Below are 20106 nucleotides of genomic sequence, written 5' to 3'. Positions count from 1 at the left end.
GTTCCTTGTCTTCAAATGTCTTGACAACGTCTACCAGTTAAACAACAAAAACTTATAAAATTAGCAATGTTATAATATGTACTAATATTATAACTTTTTTATATTATTGTTAAATTATATCTGTTACATGCGATAAGATTGGTGCATTTTATAATATCTATCTTAATATTTTGTCAAAAATAAATTTTGTTAACTATGAGTTTGAATAAATGGTTAAGGATTCATTACAATTTTTTATGTTCGTGTGAGTCCAAATTACATTAATCTTATTTTCTCAGCTTGTTTGATAATTCTCATTAGGATGGTTCATATTACATCGACAAATACATGCATATTAAAGTTTTTTCTTAACTAAAATTAAAATTTAATTTATTTGTTATTATTTATAAATTTAAATATATAACTTGAAAAGTGAAATCTCATTTTCTCAACTCTTGATCTGGACACTCTCAATATTTTTTTTGAGATACATTTTATTTTTCACACTATTCCTGCAATTAACAATTTTTTTTCTTCCATTTCTATAATCACAAAATATCCCTCATTTACTTTATCATTAGTTGTATACTTATCTTCCTAATCACTTATTAATTTTAATTTATTTCTAAATATTTTTTAAAATTACCAATAATCAAAAGCAAATAATATCATAATTTAAATTATTCATTATAAATTAAAAATATAATTTATTTGAATACTATATATAAACTATTAATGAATTTAAATTAATTACAATTTACATATTAAAAATATTTATTATAAATTTTAATCATTTAAACATATACTAACAAACACCGATCAACATTAAAACTTAAACCAGTTAAAAAATGCATTTTCCAGGAAAAGACCATTTTCCTTAAAAAAAAATAAAATTAAATCAACATCCTAAGTCGGGGCTCATGTCCCTGACAAGTGGACGCACACAAACCACAACCCCAAACCAAACTTTGTTCTATTTTTACAGTAAAAACAAAATCGAAATCATGTCCGTTTATTCACTTCTAGCTTTTTTATTTCTAAAAAAAAAACAGAAAATTGGTGCGAAAGTTGAATGTCTGACTCTGAGCGAGCGATGGAAAAGAAAAGACGCACATATAAAAAAAAGACAGATATTAATTTTAAACCAAGGAAGAGGAAAGGTTGGTTCCATTGCAGAGACATAGACAGAGACCGAAGCAATTCATTCGGGGGTGGTGCGGTGGTGACAGAGGAAGAAGAAGAACCCTAATCTAACTATCCTCTGTCCCCGAAAATGAGCGGTCACATAACAAGGAGGAACAGTGCCCCTCATAGACGCCCTCCCTCCTTGTCCAAGAAGATCGATAACGGAAGCCTTAGCGAACCTCCCAGCAAGGCTTCTTCTCCGCCACCTCAAGAGTACCTTCTTCTTCTTCTTCTATCTCTTATTCTATCGCTTCACCATTTTTTTTTTTACAAACACGAACCGATCCGTATAAATCCAATTAAACCGTTTACGTTTAATTTTGAGATTTAGTTTTTGTTACCTGCTGTTATTATTGTTAATTAGGTTGGTAATTAGCTTAATTGTTTTAATTTGTGGTTACCGTTAGCACGTGGTTTTTTTCCCCCCCTTACGCAGTGACCTGGAAAAGTTTTACCACTGGTTGTGAGTCTAGTTGATTGAATTGAAGCGTGTTAATGGATATGGTTGGTGGGTTATTGTAGCGGTGTTTTGGTTTGATTTTGCTTGTTGATTAAATTATTTAGGTTTGATGGGGGAGAAAGGACAGTCAGGAAGCTCAGGTTATCCAAGGCCCTTACTATATCTGAGGGGACCACGGTTTCTGAAGCTTGCCGCCGAATGGCAGCTCGCCGTGTTGATGCTGTCTTGTTGACTGATTCAAATGCATTGCTCTCTGGAATCATGACTGACAAGGTTTGTGCGCGCTCGTGTGTTTTTGTGTGTATTTGGAGTGTGTGCATGTGAAATGTTACAAGCCTGTGTCTGTTTTTTGTTCAGGACATTGCTACTAGAGTTATAGCTGAGGGTTTAAGGCCAGAGCAGACGATGGTGTCAAAAGTAATGACTCGGAATCCTATATTTGTGACATCTGATTCGATGGCCCTAGAAGCTCTTCAGAAGATGGTCCAAGGTTAGCTTCATTCCTACTGTTAATGGCGTTGTTATTGTTTGATTTTAGGTATTGCTGTGCTTGGGACCTTGGGTGATTGAGTTCATTTCTTAAGAGAATGGATAATACCACGGAAATTATTTCTGCTGATACTAATTAATTTTATTACGTTTTGTGGAACACTTTTACTATGGCTGTCTTGTATGTAAGAAGAGGTCTCGTTAGACTGGAGCAAGGATGCACTCGATGCATGTGTTTTTGGACATTGGTGCTCATGCTTCATTATGATCACCAGAGTTCTAATATGACAAGGCACTGGAGTATTCACCCTAGATATAAACTAAACAAGATTGATATTCCCTTGCAATAATGAATCAGTCGTTTGTATTTATATTGCAAATACTATGGTATTGAACACAAAGTGAAGAATGATGTGTGATAAAAGGGTTTGTGACTTGTGACAATGATCACAAACAAATATAAGTAGACATAGTGATTTCCTTATGAGCTTATGCTATTGAGAGAAGTTGTTTGGTAAATTATATTAGAGATATTAGTATATCATCTTGATATTATTAGTTAGCCTGTCAGTTACAAGCTGTAATTGACCTGTCCATTAAGTTGGTTGGGTTATTTGTTACATGATGGGTTGCACCAGAATGTGATACCACAAGTAACCAGTAGCCATTGTGAAGATGACTGTTAAAGATGTTAGAACTGGCAACGTAGGCCTAAGGTAGCTTATGAAAGTTTGAGTTATGATTGACTTGAGAAGAATTTGAAGTGTGGGATAGAGAAAGGGGCATGGAGCTCATGTTAATTGACTGACCCATTGAGAGGAACCAACTTTGTTTCTAGTGGACCACTAAGAAGGTCTTAACCATGTTGGTGGTGCATTCCAACCACCATGTGATGGTTTTGGCCATGGGTTGGGCCAAGGCCAAGTAATTTGATGAAGATTTGCATTTATGTCATAATAGAAACTGGCATTGTGCCCGCTTTTGTGGTAGTTTTGACATTGAACTGAGGTACGACTGCTGGCCATTCTGACATCTGCAAGAATCACGAGAGCATTGAGGATCATAGGCCTGTTCTTGTGCTTGATCTTGTGCATACTGATCTTGATTGGGGGGGATTTGTGCAACATTAATTGAATGAGGTTCAACAAGAAAGGCCTTATTGAGTGTTTTGGTTCATTCAAAAGAAGCTTGTATTCAACTTCAATAGTATCACACGCTTTTGCATGATACTAAATGATGTAGCAAGAGAACTATACACTTTTAAAAGGTCTTCAAGATGGTCAAAATTTGACACTGGATCACCAATTAAAAGGAGCACATCAATGGTTGATTGGATGTGAGCTAGATAATCCCTTTGGTATGATCACCCTTGGTGATAGATTTCAGCTCAGAATGAAGTTGCCTAGATTCAACATTTATTTTGTGTGTGAAAGAATTTATGAATTTCTTCCCACACTTGCATGAATGAACTTGGTGAAATACTCTAGGAAGAACAACATTAGATAGAGTCGGTATTAAACAAGGGAAGAGCGATGAATCTTCTCGTTTGCAATCTGAATACACTTGGTTGACAACATTTAGATCCCTAATTTGCTCAATATGACAGTGAAGATGAATTATAGGGTTTACGAGAAAGTGATGAAGGTTGTAACCACATATAACTCCTTCAATTTGTTGTTTCTAGTAGTGATTTTTTTGTGTCAATCTTGAGGCTGATCTGGTGCGTGAAAGCAATGGAAGGATGAGTTTTAGGATTAAGAATTGCGTCGTATGGGGAAGCCATGGTTGGATGACAGTTAGAAGCTCGTGATACTATAATAGAAAGTGAGTTGATAGCTGACTCAGCAATCTTTAGAGACAAGTATAATGGACAAATCAGTTACAAATTGTAATTGAGAGGCTGTTAAACTTTTGGCAAGTGTATCAATTGTCGCAAGTTGTAAAATGAACAGGAGTCCAAGTATTGAATCTACATAGACTTGCACTGTAATCTAATTAAATGCTAATTAGGGAAATTTAGAAAATATTTATATGAAGAAAGCATAAAAAGTGAGGAACGTATTTTGGGGGTTTCAATATCGGAAAGCAGATTAAAGGGATTGTGAAATTAATAATAAAAGATTTCAGGGTTTGATTTCATTGACCTTCCTCACACCTATCCTTCTCAATTATTATTCAATTTCAGTAATTGTTATGTTAATTCAACAATCAAAGAAAGTATTTTAAACCTAATTCTTTAGATGAGAAATTTTAGGTTCCTTTATAAAAATCCCAATTCCTTGGTGAAGTTAATTAGGCAACTCACATTAAGATCAGAGGTCTAAAACGTTAACTAATAATTCTTATTCTATTCCTAGTAATAAGTGTTATTAGTGTTCTTGTCTCGATCTTAGTTTTAAAAGGGTTTTCCAACCTCAGATAAATCTATGGGATCATGCAGTGGGTGATCAAAGCAAAAAAAGCATTAAGAGTAGAAGAAAAACAATTAACTGAATAAAAAAAAGAAGAATTACATAGGACTGAGTAGCTACGTCAATCCCAACAATGGGTGAATCTCTCAATTCCCTCTAAAATGTAAAAAAATGTCAATTGTCTTTCTCTTTCTCTGTGTGTTGAAGTCTCTTTTATAAAATTTTGCATGAGTTTTTTCTCATCTTGACTTGCTTAAGCAACCCAAATGACTTGCTTAAGCAAGCTTGTTGATTTAACGTCTCCTTATGTTGTTAACTCGTTTAGGCGGCTAAAGTGGCTTGCTTTGAGAAAGAAGATGATTGCTTTGGACAGTCCTACATTTTGGCTTTGAGTGACAAGTTCTAATATGTTGATTAGCCTCTGTCTTGTCTCGTTCAAGCGACCAAAATGGCTCACTTAAGTGAGAGTTGATCGGTTCAATTCCCTTGCTCTAAGTCTTTAACTAATCCCCTCTTCTTCCTTGCTTTTCCTTACACTAAAAAAACATCAAAAATACCTAAAACTTAAAGAATTTTATTAAATAAGAAAAACCAATTTATAATATTTATTTTTGACAAGAACATGGCTCAGAAGCATAGAATATGCTTGATAATTGCGAAAATTGATTGAAAGATATGGAGAATATCACAGGCCAACTAATAATATCAATAGAATATACTAATATCTTTAATAGTTTAGATGTTTCAAAAGGTTTGCACTTCTTTAGTGTGTTTATCTTCGTACAGAACATATCCTAGGAAAGACTCTTTGTTGTGAGGTCATGTTTGTTCTTTTTTCGAGAAAACCCTCAGTTTGGTTTTCTGAAGTTTATTTATATCACCTCATTACTGTCATTAGGCCTCTAAAAAGTTTAGTCACCAAATTCGTCCCTCAAGATTCTTTTTGTCACCACTTTACTTCATTATAAGGACAAATATAGTGACATCTAATACCTTTTAGGGACTAATTTGGTGAAAAATTAAATCTGAGGGACTCATTTGGTGAAAAAATCTTTTGAGGAATAATATGGTGACAATTAAATCTTTGAGGGACTAATTTGGTGACTAACAAGGTGATTCTGTAACTTTGGGGGGACCACCTTGAGGGTTTTCTCTTGTTTTTTAGGTCACTTCTTGTAGGAGCCATGTCTTCTGTTAGCTATAATAATGTCTAGTGCATTCCAACTTTCCAGGTTTATTCTTTTGGAATAAAGAGCACAACATTATAATAGTGGAATAAAGAACATTATAATCATTTGTTTTTTCAGAGACATGTTTTAGGGAGAGATCTTCTATTATTAATGACATGTTATTGAACTATTGGTGACTTAAGCTCAATACCATGATCTTAGGAATACACCTTTCTTCTTTTACCTTCACAGTGGCATATCTCAGGGCCATAGAATTTGGTGATAAGTGATAATCTTATCACCTTGAACTATAAATAATTTACACTATTCAATTAGATGGATTAAAAGCTAATTAGTTGTTCATTTTCTGATTATCTATTCTTCCCTCAACTTTCTTGGCTCTAAATCCATGGTCTTAGTCTTTGTGATTTTCTTGGATTGCCTTGGTGATTTTATTTCATTCTTAACTCTTTGGATTGCCTCTCTCTCTCTCTCTCTCTCTCTATATATATATATATATATATATATATATATATATATATATCTATATTGATAGATAAAGGAAATACTTCTTCCCATAACCATTTTTCGTCTACACAATTGTGGACGATTATACCCTTAATTTTTAAGGGAATTTTTTCTTAGTAACTGTTATTAATCAACTTTAAATAACTGCTCACACTATTATATTTTATTGTTTATTTTACTTTTAAAAATATTTAGAAGCACGAAGTGCCTCTTTCTCCCTAGTATATATATATATACATATATCATTTTTTTCCCCCGTTATGTTATCTTCCCCCAAACCAAACAAATGGTGTCTGATTTGCAACAAAACCTTTACAACTTTTTTCCTTTTGACTATTACGACCATATTATGTTTCTCCTTTTTTCCTCCATTGCTATTTCTGTATCTTTGTCTGGTTGATACATGATGATACAAGACTAGGTTCTGTTTGTTTACATTTTGTATTTGTATTTGTATTAATTGAGGTATAGTCTATAAAGCAATCCATTATATGAGAAATGATTTATTTATTTTAACTGATAGGTAAATTCAGGCACCTCCCTGTTGTGGAAAATGGTGAAGTCATTGCTATACTGGATATCACCAGATGTCTTTATGATGCCATAACTAGGATGGAGAAGGCTGCGGAGCAGGGCAATGCCATTGCTGCTGCAGTTGAAGGGGTGGAACGCCACCGGCGTAGCAATGTATCTGGTAAGTTAACAGTTATCTTCACATACACTTCCATGCATATCTTTTTGATGTTAACAGTTATCTTCACATACACTTCCATGCATGTCTTTTAATCTTTATACCGTAGTTACTAAAACTGGCTTGACATCTGGTCCATAACAACTTAATCACTGGCTATTGTCAGAACCAGTCTTGATCTGCTAAAACTGGTGGAAACCAGTGAGTCAAATGGATCAGCCAGTTTGATGACGAAATTTTAACTGATTAGAGAATTCAACACAGTCACTTTTGCTTAGGTTGAAAATAGCTGTGTGATTTTATAGGATGAGAATGACACTACCATGCAATGTACTAGGCAGCAATGTGGGACTCCAGACTCATACTTGCCTATTTAATAAACTTAAATCAGAGGCAGCAGTGTAATAGGTGTTTTGTTTATTGTTATTATTGTATATTACCGATGTGGGACTAATGTGAGAGTGAGGCTAAGAACTTGTTTATACATATGTGGAACTAACTGTACAATGTCTTACTAAGGGAACTCATGGAAGTATGCAACTAATGTGAGAGTAATATTATCGATGTGGGACTTTTGTTTTATAAAAAATCATGTACCAAAATATATAATTGTTAGACATAAATCATTCATTTTCTTTCAGCTAAATAACTAAAACTTTTGATATAATTGGATCATTGTGACTTTAACGTTTATTAGTTTAAATAATCTATATATATTTTAAAATTATTTAAAATAAAAGAAAGTATGCTTGTTAGCCTTAGGATGAATGGATGTGAATGACTAATGTAATGGCTATATAAGCCAAACTCTAAAACCCATCATGATTATTGACCAAAAATCCTTAATGAATACTATGACTGATTTTTTTTTTTTTTACTAGTATTTATTATTATTTTTTATTCTAAATGTGAACTTATTATTGCTAATAGACATTATGATATTATGTTTCTTTCATATTATTTGTATGTACTATCTAATTATTACTATTTTATTAATATCGGTTCGATCATATCTTCAAACTAGTGACTTTAATTAATACCGATTGAATGATTGGTCCGATTTAAAAACCTTGGTTAGCTTCCATTGTTGAATTCAGAAGTTTTGTTTTTCTTTTAAATATGAAATCTATCATTTGGCATACTCATTAACTGACATGACTAATTCTGCTGACAAAATTGTAGGTTTTATTTATCTTTGTGGCTAAAGTTAGACACAAAGGATTTGATAGATAATAGAAAAAGAAAGATAAGGTGAAGAGAATTACCAAATGAGTGAATAAGTGCTTTATGTTGCCATTATTTGTTCAATTTATTATCTTTTATTTTTGTGTGTGTGTGTGTGTGATGTAAGTTTAAGTAAACTTACTTTTAGAATAATGTGTGTTACTGAGTGATGCAAGTTTAAGTAAACTTACTTTTAGAATAAGTGGTCTCTACTCTCTCTCTCTCACTCACACACGTATATATACACACACTTGGATGTTGGATGACATTACTTCAGAGGCCAACTTTTAAGGTTATCTTGTGAATGTTAAGCTAAGTGGATGAGTGGAGAACCAAATACTGTTAAATATGGAAGTGCATAAAAAACTCTGCTAGTTGGGCCATTAAATGTCTCTTTCAAAATATACAGTTTTAGTTTCTTCAAAATTGATGTGTGTGATTGCCATGTATTTTGAGTTCTCTTTTGTCGGTTGTGCTTCTCTAAATTTTTAGTGATTGAAATGGCATTTTTATTTTCATTTTTTAATGATTCTAATTTTCTGTTTCAATTACTACCATATTTTTTTCAGCTAATGCTTTGATAGAAACATTGAGGGAGCACATGTTCAAGCCTTCCCTGTCAACTCTAATGGGGGAAAATACAAAGTAATTTCCACATCATATTTTCTCGTGGTTTTATGTATTGCTGCAGGATGCTTTGTATAATCAGAAATAATTGTTTTACAAAGTTCTGTAGCTTTATGTTTCTAGGGTTGCTATTGCATCACCTGCGGATCCTGTCTATGTAGCTGCAAAGAAGATGCGGGACTTGCGTGTTAATTCAGTTGTTATTGTGTCCGTATCGGGAACCAAGATTCAGGGGATACTCACGTAAGATCTTTTATTAGAGACTTTATTCTCTTTCGGAAGTGGAGTATATAGAATAATATACATAATTGCATGTTTTCTTATAGAAGAATGCTCAGGTTTTGGGGTATAAAATATTGTTCTCTGGTAGGAACCTGACATTTTATTAAAGAAACTAGGGATAACAGAGGATACAACATATCAGAACTTCAAGGGTCTGCAAACCTCTCTTCCCAAAGGCCCCAAAACCTTTCTCAGTTCATGCCTACCTTACTCTGTCTCCCCCCCTTTCATTGTTTCACTTTCCCTCATAACCTTCAAATAATCCTCTTCCTGATCTCTCTCCCAACCTGCCGCATGGACAGGAGGTAACAGTGTTGTCCCATGCTGATTTTCCCAACCGCCTACTTCCCAAGTTATCCACTCCAATCCTTTGTTACTCATCCCATCCTGCCTAATTTGGACCTTAATCATTGTAAGATGCTTAACATTCTTTATGTTTCTCATGCAGTTCAAAGGACATACTAATGCGTGTTGTGGCTCAAAATCTTTCACCTGAGTTGACTCTAGTGGAAAAGGTTGTTATTTCATTTTATTATCTGTTTTTTGGAAGTGACATAAGTGGAAAGATTGTTATTGTGAGAGGCCTTTTCTTTTGTTTGGTTCTGATTTTTGCTAGATATTCAGAACTGAGTTGATTTTATTCTTGATTCTTCACTTCCTCACTTAGGTAATGACTCCAAATCCAGATTGTGCATCAGTAGATACAACAATACTGGATGCGCTGCATATGATGCATGATGGAAAATACTTGCATCTTCCTGTGGTAGACAAAGGTGACCTTTTCTTTTCCAATTTTGTAGACAGTCTCTTATTTTACCTTATTGTGCTGAGTGCCGACTATTGTTTCTGCAGATGGATGTATAGCTGCTTGCATGGATGTTTTGCAGATAACTCATGCTGCAATTTCAACGGTAAATTTCATGTTTGAGATAGATGTAAATTATAACTATATAATAGAGGAAGCAATTTTATTATATAGGTTCTATTTGGATAAATTTCTCATTTAGCACCTACATGAGAAGAAAATAAGAAGGTAAAACAAATTATGTTTCTCCCTTATCTTAAAATTAGCTTATGTGTAAAGATTGAAATGTTGAGGGATCTGATTATTCTGCCGTGAGGTGTTCATATGTACGGGTTTGTATGTGTATAGGTGATAGCTGTGTATTGCGTAAGGATCAAGCATCAGTTTCAGTGTCTGGAATTTACTTATCATAACTTTTTTTGAACACAAGGCATTTCAGTCTTTAATTAACCCCTGGGGATATCTAAGAATCTTTAATTTGTTACACTGTTTTTATTTCATTTTTTAAATGGAAAATGTCAATGTGCATATCTACAGCCAACTATTCTGTCTTGGTAAACATTCAAGTTGGGCAAAGGAGCATTGCCTTTTAGCTTATAGTATAGTAGTATTGATATTTTTCCATCTGTTTGGAAGATTTCCATGCATGTTGGATCATATTTGATTGTTATCTCCCTAAATAATCGGAATGTTGTACCTGGTTAGTTTTGTAGATTTAGTGGATTAGTTCTGTCGTCTTGCTTTCGCTACCACCTCACGTCCCAATCATTTATATCTGGTGGGGTGTGCACCTTTAATAACATTTAAGTCTGTTATCTTTTGTAGTAAAACTCATGTACCTCTTTCTTAACAGTTAATTACAGATACCAATTTCTGATTACTAAAATGTACTTTGTAGGTTGAGAGTAGCGCTGGAGCTGTTAATGATGTGGCAAATACAATTATGCAAAAATTTTGGGACTCAGCTTTTAATGTAGAGCCACCAGAAGATTCTGATACTCATAGGTACTCTGGTTTTGCATATGTTTAAACATAGATTTGTTTTTGTTCTAGTCCTTAAATTGGCCGATATGATGTTCTATTGCAGTGAAATTTCTGGGCTAATGACATCAGATGGGGCAGAGACATCAAAATCTGCGTATCAATCTGCAGGTTTTGGAAATTCATTTGCCTTCAAACTTCAGGATCTCAGTGGTCGTGTGCATCGATTCAACTGTGGTGAGTGACTGTCTTGGGTAAAGCATTGTGAGGATTTAACAGTCCTTTTTTATTCCCCGTCTTCTTGGATGTTAAGCCACAAACACAATGCACATTGATATGTGAACCTGGTTCATGTAATTTTTATCATCTTCCCTACCCCCTTTGATTCTTATAAGAACTTACCAGTATTGTATTGCTTTTTTTTGTAGGTACTGAACATCTAGATGAGCTAGTTTCTTCAGTCATGCAGAGAGTTGATGTTAATGGTGGAGAACGCCCTACAATTTTGGTGTGTTTCATACTACTTCATTTTCTTCTGGCTTTTGAGTATTGTATGGCTTTATTATCATGCTGACTTTTCCCTCCTTTATAGTATGTGGATGATGAAGGTGATAAAATTGTTCTTGCAACTGATAGTGATCTTGTTACTGCTGTCAGCTATGCTAGGTCTGCAGGGTTGAAGGTGAAGATATTTTCTCCACCAGATTTTTCACAACATTTCAATTTGCACCATACATTATAATATAAAGCATCTTTGTATTTCAGGTTTTGAAGTTGCATTTGGATTGTAGCAGTTCAACCAAAGCAACCACTCCAAAATCTTGTACAGCCACCAGACGGAAAACTAGTGCTTTGTCTATGCGCTCTAGTATTTTTGCAAGTGCACTTGTTGTAACAAGCATTGGCATGATGGTCTACTTAAAGCGCTCCAGACAATGATTTGCTAATTTGGGGAGACTAAAAGCAATAATGGCTCTGTAAAAGTTCTAGAGCACTATTGCCTTTTTAAAGGCTCATTACACTCAAGGAAGATATGTGAGGTTCTTAAACTCGAGTCTTTTTGTTTTGGGGTTAATTCTTTTTCCCCATGGTCACTCCAAGGTGAGTAGTTAAGATAGCCACTTATATTTTTTGTCTCTGATGTAATTGCAATCAGTAATCCCTCGTCCTTGTAGTGGGACTATGTATAGATAATGTCTTGGCATAAATATATTCAGATAATGTCTTGAGGCATAATATATTCAGAAATGACAAGGCGTTATTCATTTTTGCTCGAACTCGGGTACTTGCAATGTTGTCACGAAAATTCAGATAAAACTTGCTATTAACTTCCACTTTTCATCATCACCATAATGTTTAAATTCAGCTTTACCCTGTTAGTCACACAATATGTTTGTAAATTTTGTTGCTAAATTCTGTTGCTCTTGTGCTCTACTGGAAATCCCTTGAATGATAGCATCTTTTAGGTAGTACAGGATTTTTTTTTTGTTTGTTAAAGATACAGGAATCATCTTTAAATATGTTTTGCAACATAATTTTTTGTCTAAATCATATAATTATGATAAGTACGCATGTTTAATTTATTTTTTTGTAGTTATTTTAATATAAATAATAATGTTAGACGATTCAATGGATTGATTTAATAAATGAATAAATTTAGGGATGCAGACTTGAGTGTGCGTACGAAAAATGCTTTAAGACGAGGGTTAATTTAACTAATTTGGTCAGTCTCACCAATTTCTACATTATCCACCCAGACTTCCTCTGGGATTTATATCCTTCTATCAGACAATAGTTGCAGACTTTATTTATTTTTAATCATCCTTTTTGGGTAATGTTATATAGAATTAAAATGATTTCCTTTTTTGCGATCTGTTATTATAAAGCGATCCAGTGAACAAAATTTTACGTGGTTTGTTATTTTCCAATTAATTAAATAAATAGTATCCATTTACCAATATGTCTTATTTGGAGAGTAATAGGAATTATTAATCCTATAACAAAAATTGATAGTAATTTCATTTTTTGCAAGGCATAAGAAGTGATTGGAAACAAAAAAAAAAACTGCGAGCAAATTAAAACGCTCAAATATACAAACGGTGCACCAAATTCTTAAGAGTTCAGATTCTCTGCTGCCCGCCTCGGCAGCAATATTAAATGATTATATTTTGTTTTGTTGCCTTGTATTGTTACCGTTACAATGCAAGGTGATGATGGGCCCATGCCATGCCATCTGTCTCTGAAGCACTTTTTGTTCTCTTCCACTGTTATATTTATAAAAACACACACACACACACTCCCTCTCTCTCATCACACAAACAATGGTCGCCTACGGTGATGACATGCTCAAGGGATCATCATCGTGCGGATGCCAACAGCTTCAGCTCTCATCCTTTGTCATCAGAGATGTAAACTACAGGTAAGTGAGTCTAACTCCTCTATCTCTCACACACACCCCATAGGGTGTACATGTGTGTGTGTGTGACTAAACTAAACTTTATGTTTTTGCGTTGCATGTCACGTAGCTGTGGTTCGTGTGGTTATGAGCTGAACTTGAACTCGAGCAACCGCAACACTTCCCTCATGGACTCAAAGTCCATAAAGAGAGGCATCATTTCCTTCTTCTCCGTGGATGAGAGCAGGTTCACTCAGATCCAACAACTTCCATGGTCTTCTTGGATACCCTTTTTCAACTCCAAGCGCCAGAGAACCAAACTCCTTTGCCGCGGCTGTGGTAACCACCTTGGCTATGCTTACTCTTTGCCCTCTCAATCATGGGATGGCATCTCTGACGATTCTAGAATCTATGATATCAAACTAACCGCTTTGTTACCTTCCTCTTGTGAGGAACCAAGTCAAGGGTTAGAGGATATTGCCAAGTTTGAGAGTGCATCTTCTGCTGTGGTGTTCTAATCCTGAAAGGAAAGGGAAGATATACATTTTTTTTTTGTTTAATTTAAAAGTGTAAGGTCGGGGTTGTATGAATGTGAATTGTGAATTAATGTATTCTACTTTTTAACAATATTATGAAGATATTTTGTCTATTTTATGTGCTTAGTTGATAATATAGCTCTTGTGTACTCTGTCTAGCTTTATTGTATATTGTACCATCTGGTTATTTACAATTTTGAAATCGGATCGGTCTCAACGGATAGACTCCTCAAAGTGCAGCAGCAATGAACTTTCGCCTTCACCCCTTTTTCTGATTATTGCAATAATCTTCATTTCCCTTTATTTTCTCTCCTGCCCTTGAATTGATCAGTCTGTCCTATAATCATTTTGAATTGAGCATCATGGTAAATTAACTTAATTTGCCGGTATATATCATATGAGAGAACAGCAGAATACAAAAAAATTCCCTTGCTATATAAAAGAAAGAACAAAAGAAGAAATATTTCATTCTATGCCAATAAAAAATTTAGCTCCCAGTGGAATGTTACTGTTGACAAGTATTTCCCTCGAGCCAATTTGAACATAAGGAAACCCAAAAGCAACCAAGAATCATGTGTTACTGTAAGCACAACCAATATTGTTTTTACTCAACCCAATTTATGTCCAACTGTTTTAGTTCTGTATGCCATTTTTGTGTATCTTGAGAAACATTGGGTCTAGATGGAGTATTGATCTGAGTATTTACATCAGGTGATGCTACATCATCAACTTTCTTATCCTTGGCAAGGTTTCCCTGTCTATCTCGTTGTCTCCTCACCTTGAGGGAGAGAAGGCGAGAAACCTGATGAAGTCCACCCCACTTTTCCAGTGCACGTGCTATATCAAAGCGCCCTGTGGGAAAATTCCATTATACCAAGTTCAAAATGAAAGTGGGAATAAAGTTACAGCAATGTTATGTTATAAATTTCATCCATCTTTCTTTGCTAGACTTGAAACTTGAAAGTGAGCAAATTGTTGTTGTAAACAATAAAATCAAAATTGAGGAGAGTAGCTCCACCTACCTGCACGTTCAAATGACTTTCTACTAGGCATATATGAAGGGTCCATTCCCCAGCTCCTTTGAAATCTACTTATCTGCATGAACAAATGAATTATATTCTGATTGAAGATGTGAACAATGTTATGCTTATGCATGTTCCTATCATGAAATAACTTTTCATAGATGCATAACATTTATCCTTCATCATGTCATTGTTATTTAACTTTCTAGCTTGTAACTCTGGTTAAGTGAATAAGTGGTGAATAGATTTGTAACTTTTGCACCACACCTCATCATGCAAATTTTCAAGATTGTCCCAGTAACCCTTTGGTTTGCGGTGTTTGTAAGCCAGAGAGAGGTTCATTATAACTGCAATCTTTCTGAAACCACCCATGCGATTTATAGCCTTCTCAATATCCACTCTTCCATACAAACGAAGTTGCTTCCTCATTGGCATAAATCCTTCCTGTCCGTGTTCTGCAATGAATTTCAGGATTTCAGATTTTAGGACTTCAATATCCCTTTGTAAGCCTGGAACTCTCGGTCTTTGTTGAGATGAGCTTTGAGCATTGCAATCAGACAAGTCTTCAGCTGAACAATAGCTTTCCTCCTCATCTGCAAAGCCAGATGGCACAGTTTGTTGCCCTGAATTTGTGTTCTGCTTACATGCTTCCAAAATATTTGATGCTGAAATGTTCTCAATATAGTCTCTTATTGCACACAAGTTTGATGGGAGATCTTCATAAATGACCTGAAACAATGTTGTTAAAAGAAATAAATAACATTTCAGGCTATATCTGTGTGTATTGTTTGGAGTGACAGACAAGTGGATCAATTTCCTTCATAAGGTTGTATAGCTAATACAAATGTAAAACAATTCTCTCTCTCTTCTAAATAAAAAAGAGGCATGGATAAATGAATGCATCTTGCTTCCACTTGTATAGGTCAAACATACCGAGTAACTGTCTAGTTTAGATGACTGAGCTCCTTTCCATTTTCTATCAAGGTTATCTTAAGTGGACTATAATGAATAGAAGCACATTAACATTATCGAAATTATCAAGGTAAATATTAAAAGCAGTACGAAATGGATATATATCAACCAAATCAAATTAACTGACAAACACCTCTTCCATGATAGCTTCAGAAAGGAAAGTGTCTTTGCGCATTTTTGATTCCACTGAATACTTTAGCAATGTGTGATGATTTCCTAGTTGCTCAAAAGTCCATTTTCCGTGGAATGAATCAAAGTCCCCTTCAACCTGTTCAAAACTGATCTCCTCTTCTATATATTCACACAAGTCTAGCACAACTCGAGCATGAAGCACCATATAAAGCAGGCCCTTGCACCCTTCCTGTATATTGATTAAACTAGGAAATTGCATCAATCACATACTTTATGGATGAAATTGTATCACAATTTCATGCTTGTATTAGTCACTGTGCTAAGGTGATACTTTTGTATTTTGATGACAGTGGGTGTAGGTAAAGTAATGGCTGGTACATAATACAGTGACCAGCAAACAAACTTAGATATAAACAGCTATGACTGATATCGCACTATACCTGGAGAATGCGGACTTTATTGTTATCTCGTGATAAAATCTTACTGATCGCTAAATTTGGAACTATCCTGCAAGAAGTGATTGTTTTTCAAATTAGGAAAATGAGACAAGACAACTATTAGATTTCATCTTAAAACCAATTGATATTAAATAAAGTTGTCCAATAAATATATAAGTTGCATTTCAAGAATTGAGGCAGATGACATAGTGTTAAGATATAAACAAGGTCCTACGTCAATAAAATAAAAAAAGAAATAACAACTTCTAAAATACATACATATTTCAATGATTGAGACCTTTTGAATGATAACTAAAAGCAAAACGGTGAGAGCTATGTGATATACAAAGATAGATTCCGGCCGCATAAAAGATTAGGTCCCTTGTTTAAGAGGAGGATGATTGTTGGGATATAAATAAGGTCTCACATCGATAATATAAGAAGAGAAATAACAACTTATAAAACATACACACTTCAATGATGAAGAGGCCATTTTGGTGATAACCAAAAGCAAAATGGACAATATCTTATTATTATAGAGTTGTGTGTGAAATAACCTTATAAAACCAACCAAGTTATAACCTTTATAAAATATCTCCTCACACAAATACCATAAAATAATAAGCCCATCACGTAGAACCTTCCAACAATAACATCTAGAGAAATCTTCTACAGTATGTTTTTCAATATATCTTAAGAAGAAGCAGACACTACTTACTCAGGAAGAGACTCATAGGAAGACAGGACATTCCATACATCGCGAACAGGAGCTTTAACAGTTATGCTTGCAAAAACGCAGCGATGAACACCTCCATTTTCCTTTACATGAAAATCATTTTATAGGTAACTTTGAACACAAATTTAGCTCATTATCATAATTAAGGTCACCAAATAACTATCTAGTACAGGTAAGTTACCAAAAGTCCATCAAATCTACGGAGGTGAATTTCATCCACCACACAAGGCCTGTCGAGTCTGCAAGTTTTTCCAAACACACCCCAATTATTGATGTTCACCTCGCTAGAAGACGTGGACAAGGAACCAGAAATTGAGCTGGCCAAATCTTCTTTGTTTTCTCCAGGTGACAACTTTTTATTTTCACTCAAAGAATCATTTATCTTTTTGGATGATGATCTATAAGTATCACTAGAAGTTGTATGCAAATGATTTTCTGGCACGGAAAGTTTCTGATTTCCTGAAATATTCCTTTCAACTCTATATGCCAAGGCTCGGAGGTTCACAGGAAGATCTGATCTGATAATCCTTTCCAACAAAATAGCTGGGAAATTGAATCTTGGTATAACATTAACTTCATAAGATAAATTAGTTGATGAAGATCTGCAAGAAACATAATAAAAGGATAAACTACGTACAAATATTGAAGTCACTAACAAATGAATATAGTTTACCTTTAAAATTCCTACTTGAACCAAGACACTAAAGTGACAAGACAATGAACAGAATGAAGCTTTCCTTTCCTTATTTGCTTTAGTAACCATACACTCGTTGTGCTACCAAGTGCATAATGCATTAATACATAATTTGGGGGGGGGGGGGGGGGGGACGGGTTTAAGTTCAAAACTCAAATGATGCTATTCAACTGAATCATGTATGAACTTCGATTTAAAGGCCAAAAATGAAGCCTCTTCAGTCATCAGAACTTCATCCAGGATTCCAAACTTTGAGTGTGTTGCCATTATGTTATCTTGATGTACTATACTACAGATAAACAAAGCGGTTTTTATTGAAGCAAACTAAAGGTGTCCAATGAATTCAGAAGTAAAACAAAATACAGTCTCTATATTATGCAGGGCTGCTAACAAGTATTGGCTATCAGGGGTATAGGTTATACCTTATTCCAGATTTTACGGACCATTTGCCCTCAAACTTCTTAAAGTCTCCATCAACCATGGAAAAGTGGAGTTCTCGATCCCATGCCTGAACCATTGAAAATAATCTGTATCAAATATGCAATGCAACCCCTCCATGGAAGAATTCTTGAGGAAGTTTTCCATTAATCAAGTAATGGCTGTATTGCTGTGATGCAATTTTAAGTCTCTGCCTCAATTCTATTATTTTACCACAAACAATTATTCTATAGTACTAAACTCCTGTTAAGTGACTCTTCAGCTGGGTCATATCAAAGTATAGCATGTTCCATCTTAGTAATAAAATTTTTCTTTTCTTAGCATCATGTACTTGGTTGAATACTGATATGCAGTAACTGAATCACAGATGAATTAAAAAAATAACTCCCGGTGTTTATGGATGAAATGCTTACAGAATTGATAGATTCTTGAAGATCCAACACAACACGAGCTTCTATGTGCCAATACATTGACCTTTGAAATCCTCTTTGCTCTAACCATATCCGTCCAGGATATGGGCAAGGAATTCTCCCACTGCCAAACAAACAAACAAAAATGCTCATAGTCATAATCTCATACAAAACTTACTTGAAATACTATAAATAGTATCAGTACTTTCCAACCAAAATTGGCATTTCGTCTCGGCAATCACTGCCAAATTTAGTTATGAAGAAAAAACAATTACTGTGTGATGAAATGGAAACATTGATTAGAGGAAATACATCACACTACTTATAATACTCTACATATAAAACATCATTTTTCCTTTTTATACTAACCAAAATTTCTGATTATATAATTTTTTTATGATGACCGTAGTCGACTAGAAATTAAACTCTTATGATATTTATACACTACCTCCAGACAAGATTTGGAATGAAATCAGCGAGATGCTCATAATCAGTGAGAGCGTTCCAAATGGATTCAATGTCAGCATTGACAGAAATTTCGGCCTTAACTCTCCTTTCCCTCCAAGAAACTACTTGAACCTCACACAGCACCTCACGTTCACCCTCCTCTTTCTCTTCATCTACCCCATCATTAATATTACCATTTCCTACTTCTTTGTGACACCGGATTCTTGGTTTGCACTGAGTTGAGGAAACCGCAATGCTCTTGAGAGGAGAGTGAGAGGGGAAGAAGAGGGTGAGAGATAGAAAAGCTGGTTTGGATAGGAAGCGCAGAGAAAGAGGTTGAGGCCCTCCAAAGTTGGTGGTTGAAGAAGTTCTGCATGCGGTGATCATGTCATGAAAGAATGAGAGAGCACAGTGAATGTGTGTGAGTGGTGGAGAAGCTGAGAAATGGTGTTATCGTAAATGTCATGCCATCGTGTGCACTGTGCAGTGCATGCATGCATAATAGCCACTAGTTTTTTTTTTTCTTCTTTCGTATTTTCTTGCTGTTTGCACTTTTCATACGAGTTGGTGGTTCTCGCTGCACACACGTGCTGCCATTTCATTCTATCCACAATTTTCTAGTGGCTTAATGTTTTGTATGACACATGCTAATTTCAAGTTCCTGGTTGGACGACAATGATGGATAAATTTGAAGTGGGAACAACGCGCCATAAAAGAAATTTTTTTCCTATGTTTGCTCATGTACATAACATGAAAATTAATTAAAAATATAAAAATATTTAATAGTTAAGGTAATTTAAAGAATTTAGCCCTAATTGTAATTTTGTTTATCATGTTTCCCAATTTTATGAATTTTGTAACTCACCTTTCATGCTTCTTTATTATTAATTGGTCGTTAATGTAACACATTGATTATTAATTAATGTGTATTTATTTATTATTAGTAAAAATATCTTTAATTTATATTAACAATTAATGTGTTATATTACTAATTAACGTGTTATGTAAGGTATCAACTTGTTATACTATTGATTAAGTAATTAATAATCAATTGAC

At 34.6% G+C, this 20106-nt stretch overlaps 3 protein-coding genes across 3 annotated transcripts; 2 read left to right on the top strand and 1 right to left on the bottom strand.

Annotated features, from left to right (window-relative positions):
• The first annotated feature begins 1102 nt into the window (after positions 1–1102).
• Positions 1103–12108, top strand: LOC109808307 (CBS domain-containing protein CBSCBSPB3). The gene is made up of 14 exons (XM_020371245.3): positions 1103–1377; positions 1729–1897; positions 1982–2114; positions 6745–6915; positions 8706–8781; positions 8887–9006; positions 9494–9560; positions 9713–9818; positions 9898–9956; positions 10749–10855; positions 10938–11068; positions 11260–11339; positions 11424–11513; positions 11597–12108. Exons 1-14 carry the CDS (start codon positions 1253–1255, stop codon positions 11768–11770), a joined length of 1608 nt encoding a protein of 535 aa, XP_020226834.1. The 5' UTR covers positions 1103–1252; the 3' UTR covers positions 11771–12108.
• Positions 12109–12258: 150 nt separating this feature from the next.
• On the top strand, positions 12259–13979 carry LOC109808829 (uncharacterized protein At4g08330, chloroplastic). The gene is made up of 2 exons (XM_020371979.3): positions 12259–13250; positions 13357–13979. Exons 1-2 carry the CDS (start codon positions 13153–13155, stop codon positions 13742–13744), a joined length of 486 nt encoding a protein of 161 aa, XP_020227568.1. The 5' UTR covers positions 12259–13152; the 3' UTR covers positions 13745–13979.
• A 220-nt stretch (positions 13980–14199) lies between these two features.
• On the bottom strand, positions 14200–19501 carry LOC109808828 (uncharacterized). The gene is made up of 10 exons (XM_020371978.3): positions 19052–19501; positions 18607–18727; positions 18178–18263; positions 17243–17663; positions 17044–17144; positions 16329–16395; positions 15890–16117; positions 15052–15513; positions 14785–14857; positions 14200–14614 (listed from the first exon to the last, which is right to left on the bottom strand). The coding sequence occupies exons 1-10, from the start codon at positions 19435–19437 to the stop codon at positions 14367–14369; spliced, it is 2193 nt and encodes a 730-aa protein (XP_020227567.1). The 5' UTR covers positions 19438–19501; the 3' UTR covers positions 14200–14366.
• Positions 19502–20106: the final 605 nt, after the last annotated feature.

This window comes from Cajanus cajan, chromosome 2 (assembly GCF_000230855.2).
Source record: "Cajanus cajan strain Asha chromosome 2, NIPB_CcT2T_4, whole genome shotgun sequence".
Taxonomy (NCBI): Eukaryota; Viridiplantae; Streptophyta; class Magnoliopsida; order Fabales; family Fabaceae; genus Cajanus; species Cajanus cajan.
This window is presented reverse-complemented; position numbering and strand designations above follow the sequence as displayed.

Bases quoted from the DNA above. Each gene is read 5' to 3' on its own strand.
- LOC109808307 (XM_020371245.3), top strand. From the start codon at position 1,253: ATGAGCGGTCACATAACAAGGAGGAACAGTGCCCCTCATAGACGCCCT. The intron at 9,561-9,712 runs GTTGTTATTTCA...TTCCTCACTTAG, and splicing joins AGTTGACTCTAGTGGAAAAG to GTAATGACTCCAAATCCAGA. The intron at 9,819-9,897 runs GTGACCTTTTCT...TTGTTTCTGCAG, and splicing joins TCTTCCTGTGGTAGACAAAG to ATGGATGTATAGCTGCTTGC.
- LOC109808829 (XM_020371979.3), top strand. From the start codon at position 13,153: ATGGTCGCCTACGGTGATGACATGCTCAAGGGATCATCATCGTGCGGA. The intron at 13,251-13,356 runs GTAAGTGAGTCT...CATGTCACGTAG, and splicing joins ATCAGAGATGTAAACTACAG to CTGTGGTTCGTGTGGTTATG.
- LOC109808828 (XM_020371978.3), bottom strand. From the start codon at position 19,437: ATGATCACCGCATGCAGAACTTCTTCAACCACCAACTTTGGAGGGCCT. The intron at 18,264-18,606 runs GTAAGCATTTCA...TCAATGGTTCAG, and splicing joins TTCAAGAATCTATCAATTCT to GCATGGGATCGAGAACTCCA. The intron at 17,664-18,177 runs GTATAACCTATA...TGTTTCTTGCAG, and splicing joins TCCGTAAAATCTGGAATAAG to ATCTTCATCAACTAATTTAT.